The sequence below is a fragment of the Ahaetulla prasina genome, chromosome 3, assembly GCF_028640845.1.
Source record: "Ahaetulla prasina isolate Xishuangbanna chromosome 3, ASM2864084v1, whole genome shotgun sequence".
Lineage (NCBI taxonomy): Eukaryota > Metazoa > Chordata > Lepidosauria > Squamata > Colubridae > Ahaetulla > Ahaetulla prasina.
In genome coordinates this window covers 190,587,719-190,612,022 of record NC_080541.1, presented here as the reverse complement: position 1 = coordinate 190,612,022, position 24,304 = coordinate 190,587,719, and the positions used below count along the sequence as shown (strand labels likewise).

The following is a 24,304-nucleotide window of genomic DNA, read 5'->3' as shown; positions in this document are numbered from 1 at the left end:
GTATCTTATGATTCTTGATGAATGTATTTTGTTTCTTTTCTTTTTGCTTTTTTTGCTTTTATGTACACTGACAGCTTATGCACCAAAGACAAATTCCTTATGTGTCCAATCACACTAAGCCTCTATCCCTATCCCTATCCTATCCTATCCTATCCTATCCTATCCTATCCTATTCTATTCTATTCTATTCTATTCTATTCCTAAAGAAGTTTGAATCTTCCTTTCAAAATGGTAATAATAGAATATTTGTATATTGAGAACCACATAGCACTTTGTGATTTCAATGGAGACGATCTAAATTGCATGCTTTCCTGTACTCCTCTGAGTTGATTTAGTCTCCATGTTGTATATATAGACAAAGCAAATGCCAAAAGCACCTCTGAAGGAGTTGGCCATATAAATTGGATTTGTCACTTCCTAAAGATTTAAGGATCCTTACTCTCATCCACATTAGACTCTTCATGTTGCAGAGTACATGGGATTTTTCTTTCTTTTTTCTTGATAACAGTCTTGATAACAATTGTGTAAAAATTAGTTTGTGAAATAGAGACACGCCCAGTGAATTTTTGGACTGGGCGGGTATTGAACATAAATCTGAGTCCAACATGCAATTTACCACTATATCTGCTGACATAATGGTGATGGGATCAGGTTTGTTCTAGCAGTCAGATGCTGAAATGAAACCCTTATTACAGGAAAGACAGGAATATTGTTTTTAAAATTAGTGATTGTAAATATAGTATTTTAATTTTAAACTTTGCTTCTAATATATAGATACTGTTGCTGTTGAGGCACTGGCTTCTTAGGGAGGGCTTTGAATTATAGTTAGTTTGTCAGTGATAACTATGTATATGCATTATTTTGTGTTTTGTAGGTTGAATGCAATTCACGCCTAGATCCAATAAATACAACACTCCTGAAGGTAACCAAAAATTAAAGACTTTTCTGATGACAAGTGATCCCCTCCTGTGGGCTTTATATGAAGCCTACAGAAGGGGATTGTGGGAAGAATGGTTTCTTAAAACTATTCATTCAGCAACTGTTTAAAATTACACTAGAAGTTATGATGGCACTGAACAAAATGGCTTATCACCGATGCCCAAGGTTATAGCCACTGTAGTGCCCCCATGGTTGAGGAATAAAAATTAGGCTCCTTGGCAGACAGCTCATAATTACAACCACAGGGGTGCTGCAATTCTCCCACCCATCTATTTCCCCCCACATCTGTGAATTTTGGTCCCCTACCATCCTGCCCTGTAGTGCCCCAGGTTACCCCTCACCACTTTGTTCCCGTTACTGATAAAGCATGTCTGACCTAGCTGCTGAGCCATATAAGCTGGCTTTGCATGATGAAAAAAAATAAAGGGGGGGGGGAGGCACAAAGCAGCCTCTCCCAGAGCTAGAACATGCCAAAAAGAATGCTTTTTGCCATACTCCTTGATTGTATGGGGATGGTTTTGCATTGTGAAAAAGGAACAAAGGCCAGAAGCAAGAAAATGGCAGCAAAGGTGAGTCTGGGTGGCAGAGCGCATGGCAGCAGGGGTCTCAATGTGCAGTTTAGCAAGGGCAATTGGGACTGGACTGGGGTGTCTGCAGCTTCCTGGCGCATGATAGAGCTGGAGCCACTTGCCGCCCTGCAGCTGGGCAGCTGAAAGAGCAGAGAGCGGGCTGCTTCCCCCTCTATGGTTCCAACTCCCTGTGGCTGCCCCAGCTCCCAGAAGACTCGACAGCAGGTGGCTGGCCTGACCGGCCTCTTCTCGGATTCCAGTTGGATTTTGGAAGCCGCAGAGGAAGCCATCTTCAGTGCTTGGATGGTGGTGGGGCAGCGTGGTCTCCCCATGCGGGGCTGCAGCTCCCTTCACCCTTCACCGCCTCTCTGCTCTGGCTGCGGGGCTGCCTCCTGTGCTGGCCACACCTACCTCTTCACCAGGGCTTGTTTTTGGGGGAGGGCGTATATTTACGCCCACCCCAAAAATCAGGCTTGGCCTTATTTTCAGGATATGTCCTATTTTTGGGGAAATATGGTAGGTATGTATAAGGGTGGGTGTGAGTGCATTTATTACATGTTTCATATATCTATTTTGTCTTTTCCTTTTTTTGCCAATGTTATGTTTCATTGTCTCCCATTTTCAGTACACCAGGGACTTATATTTACATGGAAAAACTTCAGTTTTAAAATCTTACGTGCTTGGAAATAGAAGTTTTTGTCTCTCTATACTCCATCATAGTACTATGATGGAATCACTTAATAGATTTATAGCTCAACTATTTTTTTAACCATCCACTTTTCTCTTTCAGATGGCAGATTGTGGAGGATTGCCCCAAGTTGTTCAGGTAAGCTTTTATTCTAGGAATTGTTATACTTAATGCATCTAAAAGATATCCAACTAATCATTTATTACCATTTTTAATTGCAGTTTTAAAAAAAAACCAAAAGAATTTGTAATGTCTAACAAATTAATTAATTATGAAATAGCAAAATGAACAACAAAAGAAAAAAATAGAAAGTTGGAAAATCAACAAATATATATACATCACCCAAATATATATCCTATCCATTTAATTGTGTATTAACAATGCCTCAAATTGTGTATAGCAGTACTTGCTTATACTTTTTGATTATTATTTTTCTTTTACAGCCTGGGAAGCTAACTGAAGCTTTCAAATACTTCGTTCAAGGAATGGGTTATAGTAAGTGATAATATATTGTCTTTGCATTAATTTCAATTTAGAGCCTACTAAGTGACTGAGATTATTTATTTCTCAATCATAAATCCTATTCTGCCCTTTGGCCATCGTAAATTCATACACACTATTGTACTATAAGATAGTTTTATCTACCACAGTAGGATATTTGTAAAGGAGGATTAATCATCAGTCCTTGAATGACAGTTCTACCTTTTAGTGATTTGTTCTCTATTGAATAGATTTGGATCTTTCTAGTTTCCTAAAGGCTGTTTTGGAGAGACAAATATCTAACCTGTGCTTAAAAGATTATCATTATAGTTTTTCTTACCAGTAACTTTATTGGCAAAAGTGATGTTAGGGTATTCTTAAAATGTTTATCTGTAAAGTAATATGCATGAGCTTTTTTTCATTGTAGAAAGTAGTATTAGGTTCAGTAAAAGTCTAACAATTGAAAACATGTTGTAAATTGCCCAAAATATTCTTATTGTTTTACTAAGCAACTCTTAAAGCTATAGAATTCAAAATATGGAAACGCTTACGGTTAGGCAAGGCTTACATTGTCTCAAGTTTGTTATAACTTCCCTAACTTTGTTTCCCATTCCCTCTCTTATCTCTGCTTCCAGTCCCTTACATGCAGCTCAGTCACCTGAACACTGAGCCAGGTATCTACAAGTATATTGTCTGGTTTGGCTGAGTTCCATTTTTCTTATGCATTATGCCGCTTACAGCATGGCCTGGTGATCTTTTGCACTCTAGGCCATCTCATTGTACACTTTTTGTGCTACAATCCTTTTTAGTGGTTTAATTTGCCTTGGTTTGACTATTGCATGATTTGCAGCTAACTGGTGGTGCAGGAATCAGATATATGAATTCAAACTTTCTGAAAAAGCTTCATGGGCTATATGCATAGAGGGGAGAGGGCACGACTGCCTTGCACAGAATGTTTCTGCTGATTGACTGTATCAGGGTGTTCCCTGATCATAGGTTTATACAACCCTTTCACTTCTGAGAGTGGAATGATGTGTGGGAGAAACACTAGTCCCAACTCTTCTTCAGCAAAATACAGAGGTTGTTGGCAGGTATGTCTAAAGAAGCAGTTACAAGTAGAAGTAAAAGTGAAAATTAAGCTCAACTGGGAGGGAGGAGTGAAAAGGAAGTTTATTTGCAAGCAAGATCTGAAGATGAGAAAAGGTTTAAGCTGTTTTCTATATACAAATGTTCCTGCATTTTACCACAGCAAGTACAGACTAAAGAAACGTGAACAGAGTGATGCCTAATTTGCTTTTCAGCAGCAGCTTTCCTTTTCTTTGTGCCTCCTCCATTATAAGACCTCTGAGGCAGTTAAAAAACATTTATTATTTCTGGCATTCACTTGCCTGTCTCCTTACAGTGCCATCTGCAAGCATGACCAGGTTGATCCGTTCCCGTACCCAGTCAACTTCAAGTGTAGGTTCAGGAGAAAGCACTCAAGCACGGTTTCAAGCCAACAACCTAAGGGAGGTGAACATGGGAATACCTGAAACTACTGAAGTCCATGGCAATCCTCAGACTATGGAAGTATCCTGTTAAGCAAGCATGTGAATCCAGACCGTTCCTTTTCTCTCTTTTCTGCACCCATCCAACAAGTGGCATTAACAGGTTTTTCCCTCTCATTATGCCTGCTAACTTTTCACCCATCTCCTTGGTGTTATATTTAGTTATGTTTGTACAGAAACTTTTAGCTGCCTACGGATGTACTGAACGATAGCTGCTGGAGGCACAGGAGTTATTTTTGAGCTCTGATATTTTTTTGCAGGCTCTAGATCAAAAGCTGGGTCTCTCCTTTTGCCTTTCTCCCCCCCCCTCAAGGAAACCAACCATTTTGTTTTCATTCCTTCCACCTCTCCATCACACCGTCATGTTTATCTGCTTGAAATACTTGGTGCTCTTTAAAAGATGTTCCCTGGTGTGGTGGTAGTGGTTTTGATTTCTTAAAAATGGCAGTTTGGTTCAGCCAGTTAATTCTATGTGCAGAACCTTGCTCTGTAACATGCAAGGGAAAGAAATACTTTCATGGGTGACGCAAGGGCTTGCTAATTAATGCTGTATAAATCCAAATTTAGCTTGTTCTCAGTTAAATATGAAGAAATAATGTGTGTGTCATGAGTGTGGTAAATGCGCTTCCACAGTGGGCTTGCCACTGAAATTGTATACATCTGTATGCATCCATTAACTACTAACTTTCATTGGTGCTAGGCAAGATGAAGATGTCTTCATTTCCCCTGGCCTCCTGTGCTATCCGATCATCTGGGAACAGTGTCTCTCTTCTGTCTTCTCGAAATTCAGATGATCATTTTTGTGGCTTTTTTTTCCACTTAGAATTGCTTTCTAGTGTGCTTCTGCTGAAAGACGTTAAGGCTTTTTGACTGTGATCCTAACACTGTTTTTGGAGTTCTGATTAGAGAGGACACCTTTGATTCAGAACTCCTAAGAGTGGCTCTATTTCTGTTCAAACTCTTGAGATCGTAACATAATGTATCAGTTGTACAAGAGTTCTATCTTTCTTAACTGAGCAGGAGAAAGGAAGCTCTTTCCTGTTGGTTTATTCAGAAGCATCTCTCACGAGGACAATTAGGTTACAAGAATGAGGTATTTAGCCAGCCTAATTTCCAACATAGAGGGCATATTATTCTACTGTGTGTAAAGGATTTACACACTATAAAATTGGTAAAGTTACATTATAGCAGATTTATAAATAGAACCAGGTGATATTAAATATAATTCCCAAAACCGTATACTATTAATTCCTGAAGTTGGAAAAAAAATTCCAAAGTTGAAAAACAATACTAAGCCAAATATCTTAATTTTCACAAGTGATCAGTAACTTTGACAATAGATTATGCACCTTTAATTTCTAAAGGGAATTAAATGTACTAGTTCAGAGTTATATTTATAGTTATTGAAATAAGATGAATTATATTGAATTGAACAACTGAATTCTAAATTCTGGTTTTTAAATAGTTGAGTGAATAAGAAGACAATGCTATAAACATTGATCCTAAAGTAAACCTCATTGAGTTTGATGGGTTTCATTCCCACGTAAGTGTATGTGGGGATTGAAGACAACTAATCTTGAATGAATATATATAAAATGGGAACTTATTCATTCTGTACTTGAAGACTAGCTTAACATTTATTAATTATAATTATAATTCTATATCTGTGAAAGACCATTTGGTTCTTTATGTAAATTTCCCTCCACTATTTTCATTAAACAAATATTTTATTATGGACTATTACAGAAATTTTTTTCTGTTAATTTAGAAGGAAAATAATACGTATTTTCCTACAAACACACACACACATAAATATATATAATTTATATTCTGATGGAAATAGATTAAAATTAAGTGCACTAAGAATCAGGCAGTTTTGGAAATAATTTAAAATCTGCTTCACTGGGATTTCAGAATATAATTCTAAAAAGACTATAGAATAGAATTAACTCAGGATTTCTGAACCCATAGCTAGTTTTGTAGCCTTTCTCTCAAGCAGATGCATTACTAAAAATACAAAAGGGAAATATCTAAACTGAAATATTTGTTGTTCTTGAGTTACATAAAACTATTGTTTCATTTAAATACTAGTTAAAGGAATGCTTTGGTGTACTTTATATTGTAAAAGTGTGCTCTGCTTATGGCCTGTATATTACATGTGTTTATATAGGGTATCTGTGTGTGTGCGCATGTGTGCGCATGCACGCACACATATACACATTCATTCCATGCAATGTTATTAAATTTAATTCTTTGCTCCTGGTAGATATGGGAAATTTTTACCATGAGAATTAGGAAGTTCCTAAATCATATTATTTTCTTGAATTCACAATGATTTTGTGTTTTCTAATTTTAGCTGGAAGAGAGAAAATCTATGATCTGCTAGACAGTGAGATTGCTGCTATTGGGAAGAGAAATGTAGCTGCATTTTTCATGAAACTATGGCAGATTATCTACTTTTTACTGCTGTGTATTGTTTATAAGGCCAAGATCTTCAGGAAATGTCAGATTCAATTCTGTTTCAGGTAGAAGAAGGGATTGGAAGATTTTGCCAGGGGGAAAATTCAAACCAGTTAAATAAAGTATAATCAATTTTAATTGTTAAGGTGATTGTCTCTGTGTCCTTTTTTCCTCCCTTTTGACTTGTTTTTTAAAGAGTACAGTAATAGATTATTGAATAATATTGACATACAATCAGTTGAATTCCAAAATGAACAAATTAGTTTCCCTGAGATTAAAGATAGCACAAAAATTGAGAAGCTCCCTTTCTTTTTCTGATGACCGATTGCCAATCAAATAGAAATGTTGGATAGGAAGCAAGAAGGAAGGAGGGAAAGCAAGATGCTGCCTGGGAGCTCAGCCACCACAGGTCATGTGAAAGAAGAGGCAGAATAAATAGAGCCAAAGTCTGGAAGTCATATAAAGAAAGAAATTTTAAAAAACACACATTATGGGGAGAGGCAAAAGGAAAAAAAGCAGCAGATGAAAAAAATGAGGAGAGAGGCATTTATTTCTTCCCTTCAGAAAAAAATGTTTTTCTTCCCTCAGATGGGAACCCAGATTTAGAATCTGAGAAGACTGAAGGCCAGCTAAGAACAAACAGAAAATTGGAAATGTACATTTTTCTTTCCTCCTAAGAAATAAACATGCTTTTTTAAAAAAAGAAAAAAAGAAAAAACCCACATCTTAAATAAAAAGCAACAAAATTTAATAACACTTTCAACAGAAATATATGCAATAACAGGATTTAAGAAATCAGAAACAGTCTTCTGGCATCTTTTTTTTAACCATGTCTGAATCAACTTCTAATTTTGTATTAATATCCAGTGTGCACATATTTTCCTGATTCGCCGCCCCCAGCTTTCATTGTGCCATATGTAACTTAAAAGCCAAGATTGTTTCAAACTTGACTTGTGACTTCTCCTTTGCATAAACTACCTATGATTAATTATGCTGTCAGACAGCTCTACTTGGCCTTAGTGGAACTTTTGTTTAGTGGGGGTGGGGGAGGGGTTTAAAGCTCGGGTTGGCAGTCTGAGGCACTGTAACTGCTCATGGTTCAAAGTGCTTCATTTGGAATCCCATATGTTCTAAAAAGTGTGTTTGCAGCCTGTATATTCAAAGAGTTTGTTTTGGTATGATTTGGTTAAAATTATGAAGCCGTTTTTTTGTTTGTTTTTTTTGTTTTGAAACAGCATTGCAGAGAAAACAACCTATCTGAAAATAATTGGGCAAGAGACTATTACAAGCTTAACTGGCTTTAGATGTTAGCAAAATGTGCAAGATACATACGTTAATGTCACTGATCTTTGGCTCCACCTTTCTTTCCAATCATTGTTGCTCTGGTTTTGTCAGAAGCTTGGCAATGTGGTTTGTGTTTGTGCATACAGAAATTTATAGGGTTATAGTTCAGCTAGACTGTGATGATAATTTATGCTACTTTTAGGCTACTAAGACAGATAAGACTTCATAAGTGACCAGCAGGGACTGAATAACCCGAAAGCCTCCAGTGACATTTTAACATTAGTCTGCCAGTTGGAAGGTGGTGACAGATATTTAAACTTGGGTGTGCTTCACATGCAATGAGTTCAAGTCTACTTTAATAATAAATTAAGTCTAAAATACGTGTGTATTGCCTTCAAGGGAACTTGCATTTTTCTCCTGTGTAAGAATTCGTTGTTCTCTAATATGCACTAATCCACACTCTCTGGAATCTGAAGACACTTTTGAAATTATTGAGAGTAAACAGTGAATTCGCCAAATAGTTGCCATGGTAAGTGAGCTGCAAATCATCCATTTAGCACGGATTTTACCACTATAAAACTGTTATTATCTCTTCCACCTTTTATGTTCTGAGGGGAGGATTTGCAAAACACAACACTGACCAAGAAGTTGTTTTTATAACTGGGTGGCAACAGCCTTCTTGGAAATAAAGATTGTTTTGGAGATTTACTTTGCAATGCTCACTTTATCGTTTTAATTCCTTAAAAGAATTTAAAAACAGTCTGACTATAGTAGAGTGTACTTTCTACCCTTGTGCACTGTTTTGAGAATGCTGAACATTTATTATAGCAATGTCTTTAGGATATAATTTATCACACAGTGGTTTTCTGTGGAGAAAAATGAAACAGCCATCAACCACCTTTCCATGACGTCAGAGGAAACTGAGCTGTTTGTGAGTTCTTAGAATTTAACACTTAATAACATGCACTCAAACTATACCAATGTGCTAAGTATCATGCTTGGGTGCACTTGGCATGAAGAAGGATCAAGATAACTATTGCTTCAATATTAATTTGCTCCTGTATACTGCATGACAATAGTTGCCTGAAAGATTGCAGCAAAAGATCCAAACCAATAGAAAAAATAGTTTGCAGGCAACTCAATGACATTTGTATTCTGAGAAACTTCCACTGAAGAAAAAGGCTGGGGTTTCTCTGGAGCACTCATATGAATTGTGTTCTAGTTAGAATTGGGGGTTGTCATCCATTTCCAGAGCTCCTACAATGAAAGAAAAATTCCCTGCATCACCTATCTGAAGACCCGGCTATGGTATAATGAGGGTGAGTACAAACCATTCTGAGTTAAACAAAAATATAAACATTATACTCTTAACTAGAATACTTTTAAAATGGGGAAAATTAAAAACAGCTGCATGATCATACAAAAACTCATGGACTGGTATAATTATAGCTTCTTATTGTGTAGAAAAATGTAAATACGGTTGTTAGGAGTAGCTCAATGGAAGCCAGAGAGATAGGATGAAGGAAGAGCATGAAACTCCATACTTTTTTTTTTCCAGGAAAGAGCCTTCAACTTTGAACAAACTCCAAAAGGAAAAGGTACTTTCAGCCCTGCAGATGTTTCTGAACTTTTTTTTCTTATTCATAGGATTATGTTAGTAGCAGTTAAAACATTTTTTACTACCATAACATGAACATTTCAGTATCGGTTATTAAGATCATGCCTTCCAGGTTACAAGGCAAGAGGCTTTTTTAAAAAAGGCAAATTCTTTTAAAAAAAAGGTTTTGAGATGAAAGCCATCTTAATTATGATGCCCTAAATTCAGGACAACTTTTTTTATTACGTTACTGATGTAAGACAGATACTGTATTCCTGAGCAATATTCATCAGTCCATGCTGGAGAATTGGCCATCTTATCTCTCCTTTTCCCTGCTTTCAGAAATTGTTGCTTCTTGTTTGTGGTATGATTTAATACTTTCTCTTTCAACACTAATAACACATCTACCTTAGAAGAAATTAGAAAATGGCAGCTGATTAATTGTAACAGCATTTGGTTTCTTCTGTACTTTCCTAACAGTCTTCAAAGACAACATTGAATTTTTATGTTTATTTTCTGCCTTTTGTTGATAGGCCCCTCTGAGTGGTATACTAGAAGACTGCTGTTAGCAACAAATTGTGATGGGAAGCTTGCCCTGTAAGAGGAAACAGATTGCTAATCAGACAAGCCCACAACTGAACATAAGGCATAGCCAGAGCGATAGCGTAAATCTGCCAGGTAGGGGTTATGCTGTGCTACCATCAGTCTGAGTCTTAAAACAATACACACACACATATTTTGTGCCTATGACAGACTAAATTCATAGTCTCCCAGTTTCTAGTCTATTGACTTAAGCACTATACTAATGTGGCTCTCTACAACAGCAGAGGGATTTAATCTTTATCTCCTTAGTCCACCATATTGATTTTAGGGAACAGAGAAAGAAAAAATCTATGCAGAAAAATAGGGGAAAATATTTATAGGCTTCTGGACATCTGTATACAACGATTCATTTTCATACATAACAAGTAATGCGATTTATTACCTGAAAGGTTACAGTCACATGATATACATACATACATATTGTTTGTGAAATTTTATGTCATGTACTATGATCGGGTTCTGTGTGCCACTGGAAATGGAAGTCTTGAGCACTTCCATTTTAGTTATCTAGCAGCTTTTATTAATTTTGGTTGAGAAATTCTAAATCTTTGATTGAACATGAAACTCATTAACATAGCAATTATAACTATTTAGTCTGCTCCACAATGTGGGACAGATTATCCCACTATATTTGCAGTTGGCCAATTTGGATTCCTTGATGGGTCTATCTACTCGGAGGAAGTTATCTCAGGGTTCTATCCTGGCCCGAGGACTCTTCAACATCTTTATAAAAGAGGAAATATGAGGGATGCTCTTAAATTTGCAGATGACACAAAACTGGCAAGGGTGGAGATTGCTAACAATCCAAAAAACAAGCTCAAGAATCAAATGGAGTGCAACAAAATGATGTTCAATAGTGAGAAATGGAAGATTGTGCACTTAGCTAGGAAAACTAGATGCATGAGTATGAGACAGATGATACCTGCCTTAAAGGTAGTAACTGTGAGAAGAAACTGATAGGTCACAGACTAAACATGTGCCACTAAGAGACTGCAAGTTTTGGCTTCATCACGGAGGTATAGTGTCAAGATCACAGGAAGTACCTTTGTACTTCACAAGAGACTCAGTTTGGTTTAGTAGAAAAAAAATTCTGGACTAGGTTTCCCTTAGGTATAGAAGCTAACTGGATGACTGGGTCATTTTCTATGACCCTCAATTGGAAAGTCAAAAAACATCCTGGAAGAATATAGTTACGCTAGCCATGAAAAATTCATGGATCTGTCCATGTAGTTACCAGAAGACTGATTTGAAGAACTATAATCATAAAATTTTAAGATTGTTTTAAAACAATCTTAAAACAATGTTTTATTCAGTAGCATTGGTAGTGACTTTTAAAAACAAAAGAGCCAGTTCTAGTATCATTCTGAGAATTAAATGATAAATAGCAAATATATTAATTACTGTAGTTATAGCCATTAGGATGAGTATTTATCATCAGTTGTGGTAAAATAGATGATGATGAACAGGTGATTTTAAAATGTTTTAACTAACAGGTAAACAGCCTGAAACTGAAAAGTTGAAGTAGACAAGATGAAGTGCCCTTAGAAGGAAATTCCACTGATAGCGCCTGACTATAGAGAATGCTTTCTGGCATTCTCACACGAGTGCTTCAGCCTTGGGAGAAGGCAGTAAGCGAAAAATCTTTCTTAATCTGAGTACATTTGTATAAAAAAATTGTAGAATACTGGATTCAAATTATGTAATGCTATAATGAAATGTTCTGTCTTGACCACAAATGAATGGGAAACAATTTGGTGTTGCTCAATATTGTTGGAAATTAGCTTCTATCAACACATCGGTTTCTACATTCTAGTCTAGAGGAAGCTGTGAAATAATCTTAAAATGAGACATACAGTAAAACTTTGCAAGAATACTTCAAATATTGAGATTAAAATCACACAATAACCTGGTTGGTGTATATTTTTTCTTTTAATCTGCAGTTACGAATTCCCCCATGATTGTTGCAGTCAGTGATTTTCCTTCTAGAGACACAGAGTCAGTACTAAGGATGGGGGAACAGCTGAGTTTGCTATCTGAGTGAGTATTAACAGAAAAGGGACAAAACATCCAGCAATTTCCAACTGGAAATTTTGGGAATTATCTTATTAATGCAAATGAAGTTCAAGTTGAGAAAGACCAAATTAGCCCTTCTAACTAATCAGCTCCATATGGTCTCCTAGTTTATTTTTTAGTAGTTATTTACATATTTTGTGTATGCTATTTTTAATTTTAAGTATCAGTATTAAATATAAATACAATACTGTAAAATGTAAAGAGGAAAAATGGAGAATGAGGATGTTAATATTATGGTGGTCAAGAGGGATATATATTGGAGAGATTAGGGAGATCCTCACTTCAGGAAAATCCAATTTTGAAAACAACCGTAGTCAGACCTTATTTTGTTTTCCATATCTACTTTGTATTAGCTATCCAAATTAGCCTATTAGTTCCTCATTCTCCATTTTTCCTCTTTACATTTACATCTAGCCTGCTCGACTAGAATTTTAAAAATGGGAACTTCTTCAAGGTACAGCAGAATTTTACTTGAGGTCATGGCTTTAAGTTACATTTCTTCTCCTGCAGAGAGGGTGAATGGTGTCAAGTCAAGTCAGTAGCAACTGGCAAAGAATGCTGTGTACCTAGTAACAACATAGCTAAAATTTCACACAGGTAAGCACTGTGGTTTTTCTCTATCTGAAGTAACATCACAGAATATTTGGGGGGGGGCAGGGGTTCTCTGTGTTCCAAGAGATCCTCAACCCTACAAGGAAACTTACACATATTTTTCATACTGACCCGTTTTTTGTTTTCAGGTGGCTCTATGATGGGATTGATCGAGCAAAAGCTGAGGAATTGTTACTGTTGCCTGTAAACCAGGAAGGTTCTTTCATTGTAAGAAAGAGACAAGCGAAGAAAGGTATGGATTCCAGAGAATGTCCAAAGGAATTTCATAGTTCTGTAAGTGTGAGGAAATATAAGGTACACCAAGTGGGTGTGCTTTTTATGGCCTACCATGGATTAAATGTGATAACATCTAATTAAGCTTTAAAATTAATAGTTAAGTTTTCTTCAACTAAGACAGGTTTTAAGGATACTAGCATAACTCTAAACATCAGAACAAAGATCTCATTGCTTTCAAGAGAATTTAATGAAACACATTCATTAAATTCTGTTAGCAGTTGGATTGGGTGGACTTGTTTTCTGTCTAAATATGTTACACATTGCTTTATTCTGACAAACAGGTTGCTACTCTTTATCAATCAGATGCACAAACCATGAATCCTGGAATTCTGTGAAACACTACCGCATTAACTGCTTGGAGAACAATTGGTTGTACATCTCCCCCAGCCTTACTTTCCCAAGCTTGCATGAACTGGTGGACTATTATTCTGGTAATTATTATTTTTTTCACCAAGAAAATAAAGTGCATTTTTATCCAAAAGCTGGAAAAGCAACATGATGACTGTTGCAGCTGGATTTTTTTTCACTGCAATACAGTAGTGAACTGTATTTCACTGCAAGACAGCAGGCTGTCAGAAAACCCTATATATGGAAAATCTATGTTTGTTTATTATCTTTAATAGAAAGTAGTGATGGCTTATGTTGCTGTTTGAAGAAACCGTGCTTCATCCAAGGGGCTAGTTCCAGCTTGTTTCATAATCTTCCCAAACCTGTAGAAGCAAAAAAATCTGCTCTCAACTGGCAACAGATAAAGAGGTTATTTTATTTTTTATATTCAACCTATATTCAATCTTTATCAAGAACTCAAGTAATATGGCTGGCTGGATTGTTCAAATTTTGGTAACAAACCAACAATATTTTGCAAAATCATGTTCGCACAATTTAGGGATATTTATTTTACTAATATACTGCTCCAATTATGTCTGATTCCGAGTAGTTTATGGATCTTTGAAATAGTAATCATATTAAAAACTAAATACAACAATGTGAAAATATGAGCAACCAACAATGTAATTTCCTGAGCACTGAAGAGCAACCCTAGTATATATATATCTCATCACTTTATATAAGAGACAAAACAATTCCTCAGTCTCCCCAGCCTATGGAAGTAAACAAATCTTAATAGTTTATGAAAAACTGACAGGTGTTATATAGGCAAATAAACTGAAACTCAAAATTGCTAGTTCTGGACCAGTTACAGCTTCCAAGTCTTCAATTTCTTATGTGCATTGCAATAATCGAAACAAATACCAAGGCATAAGTGATTACTAAATGGTCAATGAGTGACCATTTAGTAAAGTTAGACCATACAGTTGCAGTGCCACTGAAGTTGTTCACCCTTAGACCAGGGGTGGGTTTTACTTACCTTTGCTACCAGTTCGCACAAGTACACTTCACTCACACAGAGCGTATTTGATGACGTCCAGGCAGGTGGCAGAGCCTTCCACCGCCGCTGCTACTGATTCGCCCCGGCCACTGCCTTAGACCATGGGAATACTGTGGTGCCCCCACCTTTTCTCCCCCATCCCATCCCTAGTAGGACCTGGCGTGCTCAGGAATGCTTTCCATGCTTCCTGGAAGCAGCTGCCATTTTCAGACCCCCAATTCGTTGCTGAAATGGTAGCTGTTTTCAGAGCTTTCTGTGCCCAAAGGGTTAGGGCCACTGTTCTACACTGGTTCTATATCATTTTAAAAACAATCCATTTTTAGGCTAATTATAATAAGTTTAACTTGCATTTTAAATTGTATACTGTAGTGTCTGTATTTTATTGTTGCCTGTACACCGCCCTGAGTCCTTCGGGAGAAGGGCGGTATAAAAATCAAATAAATTAATAATAATAATAATAATAATAATAATAATAATAATAATAATAATAATAATAATAATAATGAGACTAGTTGTTTCTTTGCAACTCCAGAATCCTCAGCTGTAACAAACATAAACCACTGCAGCAAGGAAGTATTGCATCTGTTGCTACAAGGGAAAAATCCATGCCATTAGCAAAAGCAAACTTTCCAGTGTACTGAAGCAGAATATGCTGAAAGTTGTTTGTTCTTATGAGCATCATGCATTATTACTAGAAACAAAATAAAAACAAAGTCATTATTCTTCTTTTAACAATGTTGCTCAGAAATGTTTTCTTCTATCTAGCTCAGACTTGTTGTCAGAAGAACCGCTAAGAGAAGATTCTCCCATCAGTCTTGGCTTGCGAGAAGCAGTTACTACTTACCTGTTTATGACTGAAGACCTGTCATTACAGGGCACACCAAACAGAAAAGGAAGGCAAACCAAAGATACATAAAGCAAATATTGGAAGTATTTCTGGAATATGAAGCTTGAACACAAGTTCTGTTGAATTTGTGGTATTTTTATCAAGTTGATTCAAAGTGGTTATCCTTAAATCAGTGTTATCATAGTTATACTTTTCATCTTTTTCCAAGATGCTTGGCTCATTGAAATACCGTATGTTTGTGTGTGAAGTATATTTATGTATTTTCCCTACAGGTTTTACACTTGTTAATTTGTAATTGATTAGTAATGCAAAAAAGTGAAATATTCACAATAAACCAAATAATTGTTTCACCAGGCTGTAATGGAGCATTGGAACATTAATGTCAACAGTTCAAGAAACAACAAAGGAAAGCAAGGAAAGATGCTTTCTCTGATCTGAGAGGAAGAATGGTAGGAATGGAGCTACCAAAGATAGAATGGAAATGCAAGTGTTCTCTATACAGTATCCACACACAGCATATAAAAGACACACAAAAACCTATGGCAGCTTTTGGTAGCACTCATAAGCTGCATAGTTTGTTTAATGAAGCCACAATGCATTGGTTTTATGTTAAAACTAAACAAACCTCATATTCACCACCTTGAGTTATTTGTAAAAATAATAAAGGAGGAACACAAATAAAAATTTAAAATAAATTATAGTGGAGTCATTGATGATGTCTGAACTTGGTTGTTTACTTGCAAATGTTTCACAACCTGATTAGCACTGACCTTACTTAATTGGTTAATGAAATGTCTACAAGCAAACAGCCAAGTTCAGAGAGCACCAAGAAATCCATAGTTCAATTCTGAGTTACATATTTCCTCTTATATTGTAACTACTTTATAGCCTGAACAATCAGGAAATTAGTTCAAAGGCCACAAAAATAGAAGAGTTACTCTTAGTATTGAACTTGTCTGGCTCCCAGTTTCCTACATGGCAGATTTCAGGAATATGGAACTGTGGATCTTCCAGATGTTGTTAAATGATAATTCAGTGTCCCTAAGTACTGGCCATGCTAATTAGAAGTTCTATCAGTTACAATTTGTAACACTTTGAAAGTTACATATGTCTAAGTCCTGCTCTATAGTTTTAAGATTATGTTCAACATTAAAGGGATATAGCTAGAAATTTAAGTTATTCAAGCCTTAACAAAATGCACTTGCTTGTTTACAGTGAAAAGATAGAGAAATATTTTTTCAGGGATATCTTGTTATCTAGAAAACTCCCCATAATGCTATTATGCGACAACTGGATGTCTTTAATAATCACAAACTTTATTCCAATTTATTACAGCAAAATAATTTTATCTGCTGTACAGCTGCTATACTTATAACCTATAAGCCAAATAATTGGAGACAAATTATTCCCTGAAATTAGTCTTGGCATGTCTCTGTCAGAATGCAAAAAAAAGTAGACTGTTTTTGAATGAGATAAGATGGTCAGAAAAATGTTACTTCTATGACAAACACTAGATAACTGAAACCTACATAATTCTGCAGCATATAAACATTAAGGATTTTTATTCATAATTACCAATTTGTACACTAAACAGGTCTTCAACTCACAAATGTGCTTTAATTTAAACTTTGGTGGTGTCAAAAACAACTCCAATATCAAGGTAGGAAAAATCCAACATTCAGAATACCCAATGCAAAAATACCCTATTCTGTCCACCTCAAAGTAATTTCTTGTCCCAGATGTTATCTAACAAAAAGTAGTGATGGAAATACGATCTGCAGGCAAATGATATTCTTAAACATATAAAATAGTTACCATACACAAATGTTCGAAAAGCTACTATATAATGTAGCTTCAATGTAAGCAGCATTTCTTCACTTTGATCTCACAAATAATGCTAGTAAGGAAACTAAAAGTAAAAGTACAAAAAGGGGTTTCAAAAACATTGTTTAACATAATGTCCCACTGCCTTTGGGAACAGTACCTCATGCATAGACCTTGAGACTCTTTGTTATACACAAATATAAAATTAACTGATTCCCAAAACCACACTTTACAAGTATCTACAATGAAAACATTTATAATATTGAAAAAGATTATGTTTCAAACTATAACCGGAATGGCAATTATTAACAGTATGGAAGAAAACAATACCATGGTCATCAATGGCCATGGCTAGATTTGAATCTGTAATACATCCTTTGTGTAGACACTTTTATACCCTGCGTTCAGGATATGTCATCAGTACATGGGAGGCACAGCATGGCCAGATTTAAAAATTCAAGAATGCACAGAAGCTCAACATAAATGAGTGTCCCAGTACCATGAGCATCATGCTACAATGTCATGATAAATATGAAAAATGATAATTTACTAGGAAAAGAAGTGCAACCAAATTGGGACCTTCTACTACATCTATTTAAAATAGTAGATTAGTTTCAGATCATATATGCAAACCTCTTGTAACAGTTTACTATAAAATTAGACATTCATACTTGCTAGGCTTGAAAATAATATCTTCTATTGATTAAATACCGTAGTTATGCATAAACTATTAGGATAAAGTATGAGTCTTTCTGACACGTTAAGTCACTTAAATAAACTAGGCAGAATGTTATCTACAGCCTTGGATCACTAATTATTTTTGGCTCTTAAAACTTTGTTCTCCAGTGGCACAATTTTGTCAGTGTATATATGCAAAGAACATTAATGGTTATTTCAACTTGATACAAGGAATGAAAAAATCCTTTGCCAACCTGCTCCTACATTTTGAAGACAAGAATAAATCCCTTTCCATAATGTTAAAAAATGCCTAGCAAAGGCCAACTAAACAAAATAAGGGCAATCTCTTTACTTTTATGAAGAGTAACCCTTGCCCCTAAATAATTCCCTGAAGTCAGTTCTGCATCACATGCAACAAGCATGCTATTCCATTAAAATAGAGAGTGCTCATCATACGACAGGCTCCAGCCATCCAGCAGAAATTTCATATCATGTTGAACAGCAAAGTGCTATTTGTTGTACTTTGCCCAAGTCTGTGAGAAGTTGTTTTATACAATGCTTCAGTTGAGGAAGTCTTGCTAACGGTTCTGGTGGCTCCAGCTCTCCAGTATAATCCAACCAACTCTCTAAAACTGTAAGAGAAGGTACACAACAATCACAAAGGTCTAAGTTACTGATGGCTAAATTTAAATAGATTTGTATTAGCTTCAGTAGGAGAGTGTAATCTTTCATCTAAAGTAATCAATTTTTCAGATACTTTTACTAAAATATATTAACTATCAAGCAATTTAAAATAGCAGCCCAAATATAGACATACAGTAGTGAACTGTTATAATCTGTGCCTAGATCAAAACATATGTTTGGAATGTTTTAATCTGAGCACAGATCAAATGAGAAGGACAATCCCTTCTCATTTGATCTGTGCTCAGATTAAAATATTCCAAACATATGTTTTGATCTAGGCACAGATTATAACAGTCTGTGCTTAGTACTGGGATAGAGAAGGGAGCAAAGATATATGGGGGCTGAGTGGAGGGTGTTAACAGAACAAGGAAAGTCACTGGGAAAACTAGTGGGGTAAGCAAACTGTTTTGTTATGCCGCGTTATGAACCAATGACAGGTAAGAGGAAGTGCCAGTCTTGCCCTATTTGCCTCATCTGAATTTTGCTTAAAACCTGGAATTAGAAAGAAGTGTGGCAGAACATTGAGAACATGCTTTGCTCCAGGTTTAAAATGTTTTTCCCATTTTATGCATGCTCCTAAAATGTGTGGTGATTGAGCGGTGAAGATGCTGGGCTTGTTGACTGGAAGGTTAGCATTTGAGATCTAAGTACTGCATGACAGAATGAGCTTCCATTACTTACCCCAGCTCCTGCTAACCTAGCAGTTTGAAAGCATATGAATGCAAGTAGATAAAGAGGTACCACTTTACAGTGCTCAGTGTGCCTTCAGCATATATTCATGCTGGCCACGTGACCACGGAAGCATCTTTGGACAACAATGGTTCTCTGGCTGTGAATCTGAGATGAGCACCACCCCCAAAAGTCAGAAACGACTGGCAGGGGATACCTTTACCTTTTAATATGGGCTATGACAAGTGCTCTTTATACTTTACCAAAAACCTGAAAGTTAGGGATGAGCCATCCGCTAGGGAAATTTGCAAATGATACCAATATATACATAATGGTGAAACTGAATGAGATTGAGGAGGTGCAAATGGAATTCAAGCACTTGATGGTATTTGAACTGACATCCAGAAAGCATATATTAGAGTTATGGTGGAATATTCAGTGAAAATGAATATTCTACAAACCCAGCTCATAAAAAACAATGTAATGAAGTATAGAAAACGATGATCCAAATGACATTAAGGATATTTTCTAGTCTTGTTTTTTAATTCAGAGGAAAAAGAATGTGTGTGTGTGTGTGTGTGTGTGTGTGTGTTGGAATTCAATCTTTTTTACTGTGGGCATGGCTTGGTGGGTGTGGCAGGGGAAGGATACTGCAAAATCTCCATTCCCACCCCACTCCAGGGGAAGGATATTGCAATATCCCCATTCCCTCCCAATTCCTGGGGGAAGGATATTGCAAAATCTTCATTCCCACCCCACTCTGGGGCCAGTCAAAGGTGGTATTTGCCAGTTCTCTGAACTACTCAAAATTTCGCTACCGGTTCTTCAGAACCAATGCTAAATGCACAAAATACAGATAAAAAAGAATGAAATGAAAAGAGATTAGCAATAGATTCTGGGCAATACCCAGACAAAACCACTGTCTATGGAATTCATTGCCATATAATGTACCAATGGCCATTTGGGTTTTAAAAAATATAGAATCAACAATATTGACAATTTCTAACCTACCTGATTCAAAATATTCTAATATCCCTAAATACTTAATGCTGGAAAGCAAGAAGTTCCTCCCTTAAAGCTTTGTTTCTTGATTTTCTAGCTATAGCTAGGTAAATGAAGGCATATAGTTGAAAGTAGATGTGGTTCAACATTATTTATTAACTTTGCTGTTTTTCATTTCAAGTATTTAGTGGCATATACCGTATTTTTCGGAGTATAAGACATACCTTTTCCCCCAAAAAAGAGGGTGAAAATCCAGGTGCGTCTTATACTCTGAATGTAGCCCCGCCCAGCTTCTCAAAAGGAGGTTTCAGAGGCTGAAAAAAGCATCAGAAACGGAGCTTAGAAAAAAAGCCCCAAATGGAACTTCAAAAAAAAAGCCCCAAATACAGCTTCAGAAAATTTTAAATTTTAAAGTGGGTTTTATTGTTCTAAATGCATTTTAATTTGGGGCCATATTTAATAAGTTTTTTAATTATTGATTTTATTCTGTATTTATTCATTGTGGTTTTATTTGGCTGTGAACCGCCCTGAGTCCTTCAGGAGAAGGGCGGTATAAAAATTTAATTAATTAATTAATTAATTAATTAATTAATAAATAAAAGAAGCTCCCAAACAGAGCTTCAGAGGTTTTTTTTCTGAAGTTCTGCTTTGGAGGCTTTCAGAGGCAGAAAAAAGTTTTTTCTGAAACAGAGTTTCAGAGGCAGGGAAAAAACCCCCCCAAAAAACAAAAAACAAAAAACAAGGCGCAGAGCTCACAACCAAGGAACCTGTTCCTAAAATTCACCTCTGGGAACAGCTGATTGGAGATATTCTGGGAGGCCAATCCACCTGCCAGTTTTTTTCTTATTTTCCTCCCCAAAAACTAAGCTGCGTCTTATACTCCGGTGCGTCTTATATTCCGAAAAATACGGTACTTTTCAAACTATATTTGGAAACTACATCAATTTACTATAACTTTATTTAGAATGTTTTCAGATACATCAAGCCTCTGTTTAGTAAAAGTACCATCGTCAGTCAGTCAATCAATCAATCAATCAATCAATCAACTGAGAAATCACAGGAAAAGTACTCCAGGTAAAGCATATGAAATCAAACAATTGCTACTTTACTCCATGATACTATACTAAAATGGAGAATACACACACACACACTCATCAAAAACTACTATAAAATCCAAGTCACATCACTGCACATATCTGTGGGATGTATGTGAGACTGTAGTGTTTTAAGAGAGCAATCTTGAAATCAGGGAACTGAGACTGTCTGACTTAAGAACGGAGCTATCTGGGTGGCTTTGGCCCAATTACTTTATTTCAGACTTAGGAAAAGGCAAGTGGCAAACCACTTCTGAAAATTTTGTTAAGAAAACAGCATGCAGTCTTGACTCACTGCCATGTATGTGCACACAGACACACATGCACCCAACTGATATTATGATTGATGATAAAGCACATAAGCATCAGTTACAGATAGTCTACCTACCTATCACCACAACTGAACCCAACATTTCTATTGCTAAATGAGGCAGTTGTCAAGTGAATTTTGCCCCATTTTAAGGCCTTTCATGCCATAGTTAAGTGGATCCGTGCAATTGTTAAGTGAATCTGACTTCCCCACTGACTTTCCTTGTCAGAAGGTCACAAAGGGTGATCATATTACCCCAGGATCCTGCAACCGTCATATATATGAATCAGTTGCCAAACATCTGAATTTTGATCACATGACCATGGGGATGCTGCAATAGTGGTACCTGTGAAAAATGGTCATGTCACTTTTTTCAGTGCTGTTGTAACTTTGAACAAATCAGTAAGTGAAAGGTTGTAAGTTGAGGACTACCTGTAATGATTTCAGTAGTTCTACAATCTGTGAATAGTTCCTATTAAACTTAAGGCTTACAATTTCTTTGAAGCACTACAAATTCAATTTATACCATCCTAATAAAGCAGACATCTGTATTTCAGAGAAGTTTAGTTGCTACTAAATATAAGCAACTTTCTTCAGTACCTATCAACAATTTTACTGTATTTGGCAGCTCATAGACAATCTGCCTTTACTGCTGTAGCCCCCACTTTAGGGAACAGCTCTCCTCCCCCCACACAGAGGCTGGCCTTCTCTGTTTTAGCTTTTGGGAGGTCCTGTTTGTTAGCAAGCCTCCGGACTGGCAAAATAATGGGATGGCTCCTGGGTAATTAAATGAGCATGCCTCTTTTAGTTACAAAAGCTAGAGAGCTATTTCAGTATGGAAAACTGCAGTTAAATTTAAGGGAATATTATACATGATATACCTGGAATCTACCTGGAATCAGCTATGTTTTAACAAGATTTAACCCGATCCACTTTAGAGGACTCGCATCAGCCTGTATACTGATAGTTTCATCCAACCTATTGTAGTATTTGAAAAGCATCCTGTGATGACTTAATTAAGAACTTAATTAAGAACTTTTTAAAATTTCAGTTTTGAAGACACAAAAGAACCTAGATGATGAACTCTGGATAGATAGAAAGACTCAAGGGAAAAACACTGGCCTTTCCAGGAAGAATCTAAACTCAGTTTGCCAACCCAATATGATTATGAGCCTCGATTAAACAGATTTAATGTAAGAAATAAAACACAAGACAAAGCAATTGAACAGATCTTAATTGAACTGTTAAAATTTGTAGCAGAAAAAAGCCATTACCATCTAATTCCTTTTCAATTAAATCCATCCTGTGGGTAACTTCATCTTGCAGAGACTCAACGTGGGTTAAAAGGTTAAGCTGCCACTGCAGCTGGGAATTCATAATTCCATCTTTGTCTTTCTCAAGCAATCTCTCTTCAGTATCTTCTTCTGATGTGATTTTTTCTCTTACCTAGAAAAATAGGAAAGTTAAGATTCACTATAAACAGTGAACAATTTTAAATATAAACAGTACAAGAGATTATATATAGGGAGCTGTCGTGGCACAGTGGTTAGAATGCAGTATTGTAGGCTAACTGTGCCCAAATCCAGGAATTTGATCCTGACTGACTCAAGATTGACTCATCCTTCCAAGGTTGGTAAAATGAGGACCCAGATTGTTGGGGGCCATATGCTGACATTGTAAACTGCTCAGAGAGGGCTGTAAAGCACTGTGAATCAATATACAAGTTTAAGTGGTATTGGTATTGCTATATGTTTAATTCCTAATATTTTGGTACAAAAGATTAAATGATGATGGCTGTCTGTGAATGAAGTACAAATTAACAAGTCCAATATATTATAAGTTATACATTCTCTCTATCTCTCCTTCCTTCCTTCTCTTTCCTTCTTCTTTCCCTGTGTCTGTCTGTCTGTCTGTCTCCTTAGCTACATGAACCCAACTAATGTAATCATCATCACAATAGCATAGGAATTCCAACTTTCCATCTGTAATGTTAAAAACTAGAAAGTGTTCAGTAAAACGTACCTTAGAATAGTTGTTTTGATTCATTTTCCAACTTGCATATTTCTCTCCCTCTCTTCTTCCTTCTTTCTTTTCCCTTCCTTCCTCTTTGTCTCTCTCTCTTTCTGTCTATCTATCTTTCTCAACTATTCCTTAGCTACATGAAACCAACTAATGTAATAATCACAATAGCATAGAAATTCCAACTTCCCATCTGTAATGTTAAAAACTAGGAAGGGTTCAGTAAAACATACCTTAGAATAGTTATGTTTTGATTCATTTTCCAACTTGCATATTTCTCTATCCAGTTCCCATCCTAATCTCTCCACTACGGCATCATCTCCATTTTCTCTTATCCTATTAACACCATCATCAATGTCTGAATTTCTGGTTTCTACAACAAGTCTCTGTTCTATAGCAGGATAGTAAGCTCGAGGTTTTTGGTAACAATGCTCACTAGTGATATAAGATTCCTCTACAAAGGGAATGGTTGGAGGTTTCTCAACTGTTCCATTAAAAGTTCTATAATTTGTGGTCTCCTCTTTGCAACTGTTTTCTTCAATGTGAATGAGTCTAGTGGTATGAGATTTTTCTTCTATTTTGAGATGCTTCCAAGGCTGACACCAAAGTTTCAAGTCAGGATGTTCCTTGCTTCTGTTAAAAAGATAAATACATGGAAATCA

At 36.3% G+C, this 24,304-nt stretch overlaps 3 protein-coding genes across 12 annotated transcripts in view; 2 read left to right on the top strand and 1 right to left on the bottom strand.

Moving 5' to 3' along the window:
* Positions 1-7,659, top strand: part of NDRG3 (NDRG family member 3) — a 42,269-nt gene extending 34,610 nt beyond the window's left edge. For 2 of the 5 annotated variants that reach the window (XM_058174335.1, XM_058174333.1), the window contains 5 exons: positions 875-922; positions 2,299-2,334; positions 2,640-2,691; positions 3,312-3,350; positions 4,079-4,266. In XM_058174335.1, coding sequence (XP_058030318.1) covers positions 875-922; positions 2,299-2,334; positions 2,640-2,691; positions 3,312-3,350; positions 4,079-4,257 — 354 coding nt within the window. In that variant the 3' untranslated portion in view covers positions 4,258-4,266. Of the gene's footprint in view, positions 1-874; positions 923-2,298; positions 2,335-2,639; positions 2,692-3,311; positions 3,351-4,078 lie in introns of all 5 variants that reach the window. The other 3 variants (XM_058174338.1, XM_058174337.1, XM_058174334.1) reach the window with 2 other exon arrangements.
* A 2,442-nt stretch (positions 7,660-10,101) lies between these two features.
* On the top strand, positions 10,102-16,520 carry SLA2 (Src like adaptor 2). 2 transcript variants are annotated; one of them, XM_058174340.1, is made up of 7 exons: positions 10,102-10,242; positions 12,108-12,204; positions 12,751-12,837; positions 12,981-13,084; positions 13,410-13,559; positions 13,752-13,884; positions 15,286-16,520. In XM_058174340.1, the coding sequence occupies exons 1-7, from the start codon at positions 10,146-10,148 to the stop codon at positions 15,371-15,373; spliced, it is 756 nt and encodes a 251-aa protein (XP_058030323.1). In that variant the 5' UTR covers positions 10,102-10,145; the 3' UTR covers positions 15,374-16,520. The 2 variants fall into 2 exon arrangements, with proteins under 2 accessions (XP_058030323.1, XP_058030322.1); XM_058174339.1 differs by having other exon boundaries at positions 15,281-16,520.
* Positions 13,635-24,304, bottom strand: part of PHF20 (PHD finger protein 20) — a 51,933-nt gene continuing 41,263 nt past the window's right edge. For 4 of the 5 annotated variants that reach the window (XM_058174328.1, XM_058174329.1, XM_058174332.1 and 1 more), the window contains 3 exons: positions 23,876-24,275; positions 22,898-23,069; positions 16,908-18,496 (listed from right to left, as the gene is read on the bottom strand). In XM_058174328.1, coding sequence (XP_058030311.1) covers positions 18,354-18,496; positions 22,898-23,069; positions 23,876-24,275 — 715 coding nt within the window. In that variant the 3' untranslated portion in view covers positions 16,908-18,353. Of the gene's footprint in view, positions 13,839-16,907; positions 18,497-22,897; positions 23,070-23,875; positions 24,276-24,304 lie in introns of those variants that run through there. The other variant, XM_058174330.1, reaches the window with a different exon arrangement.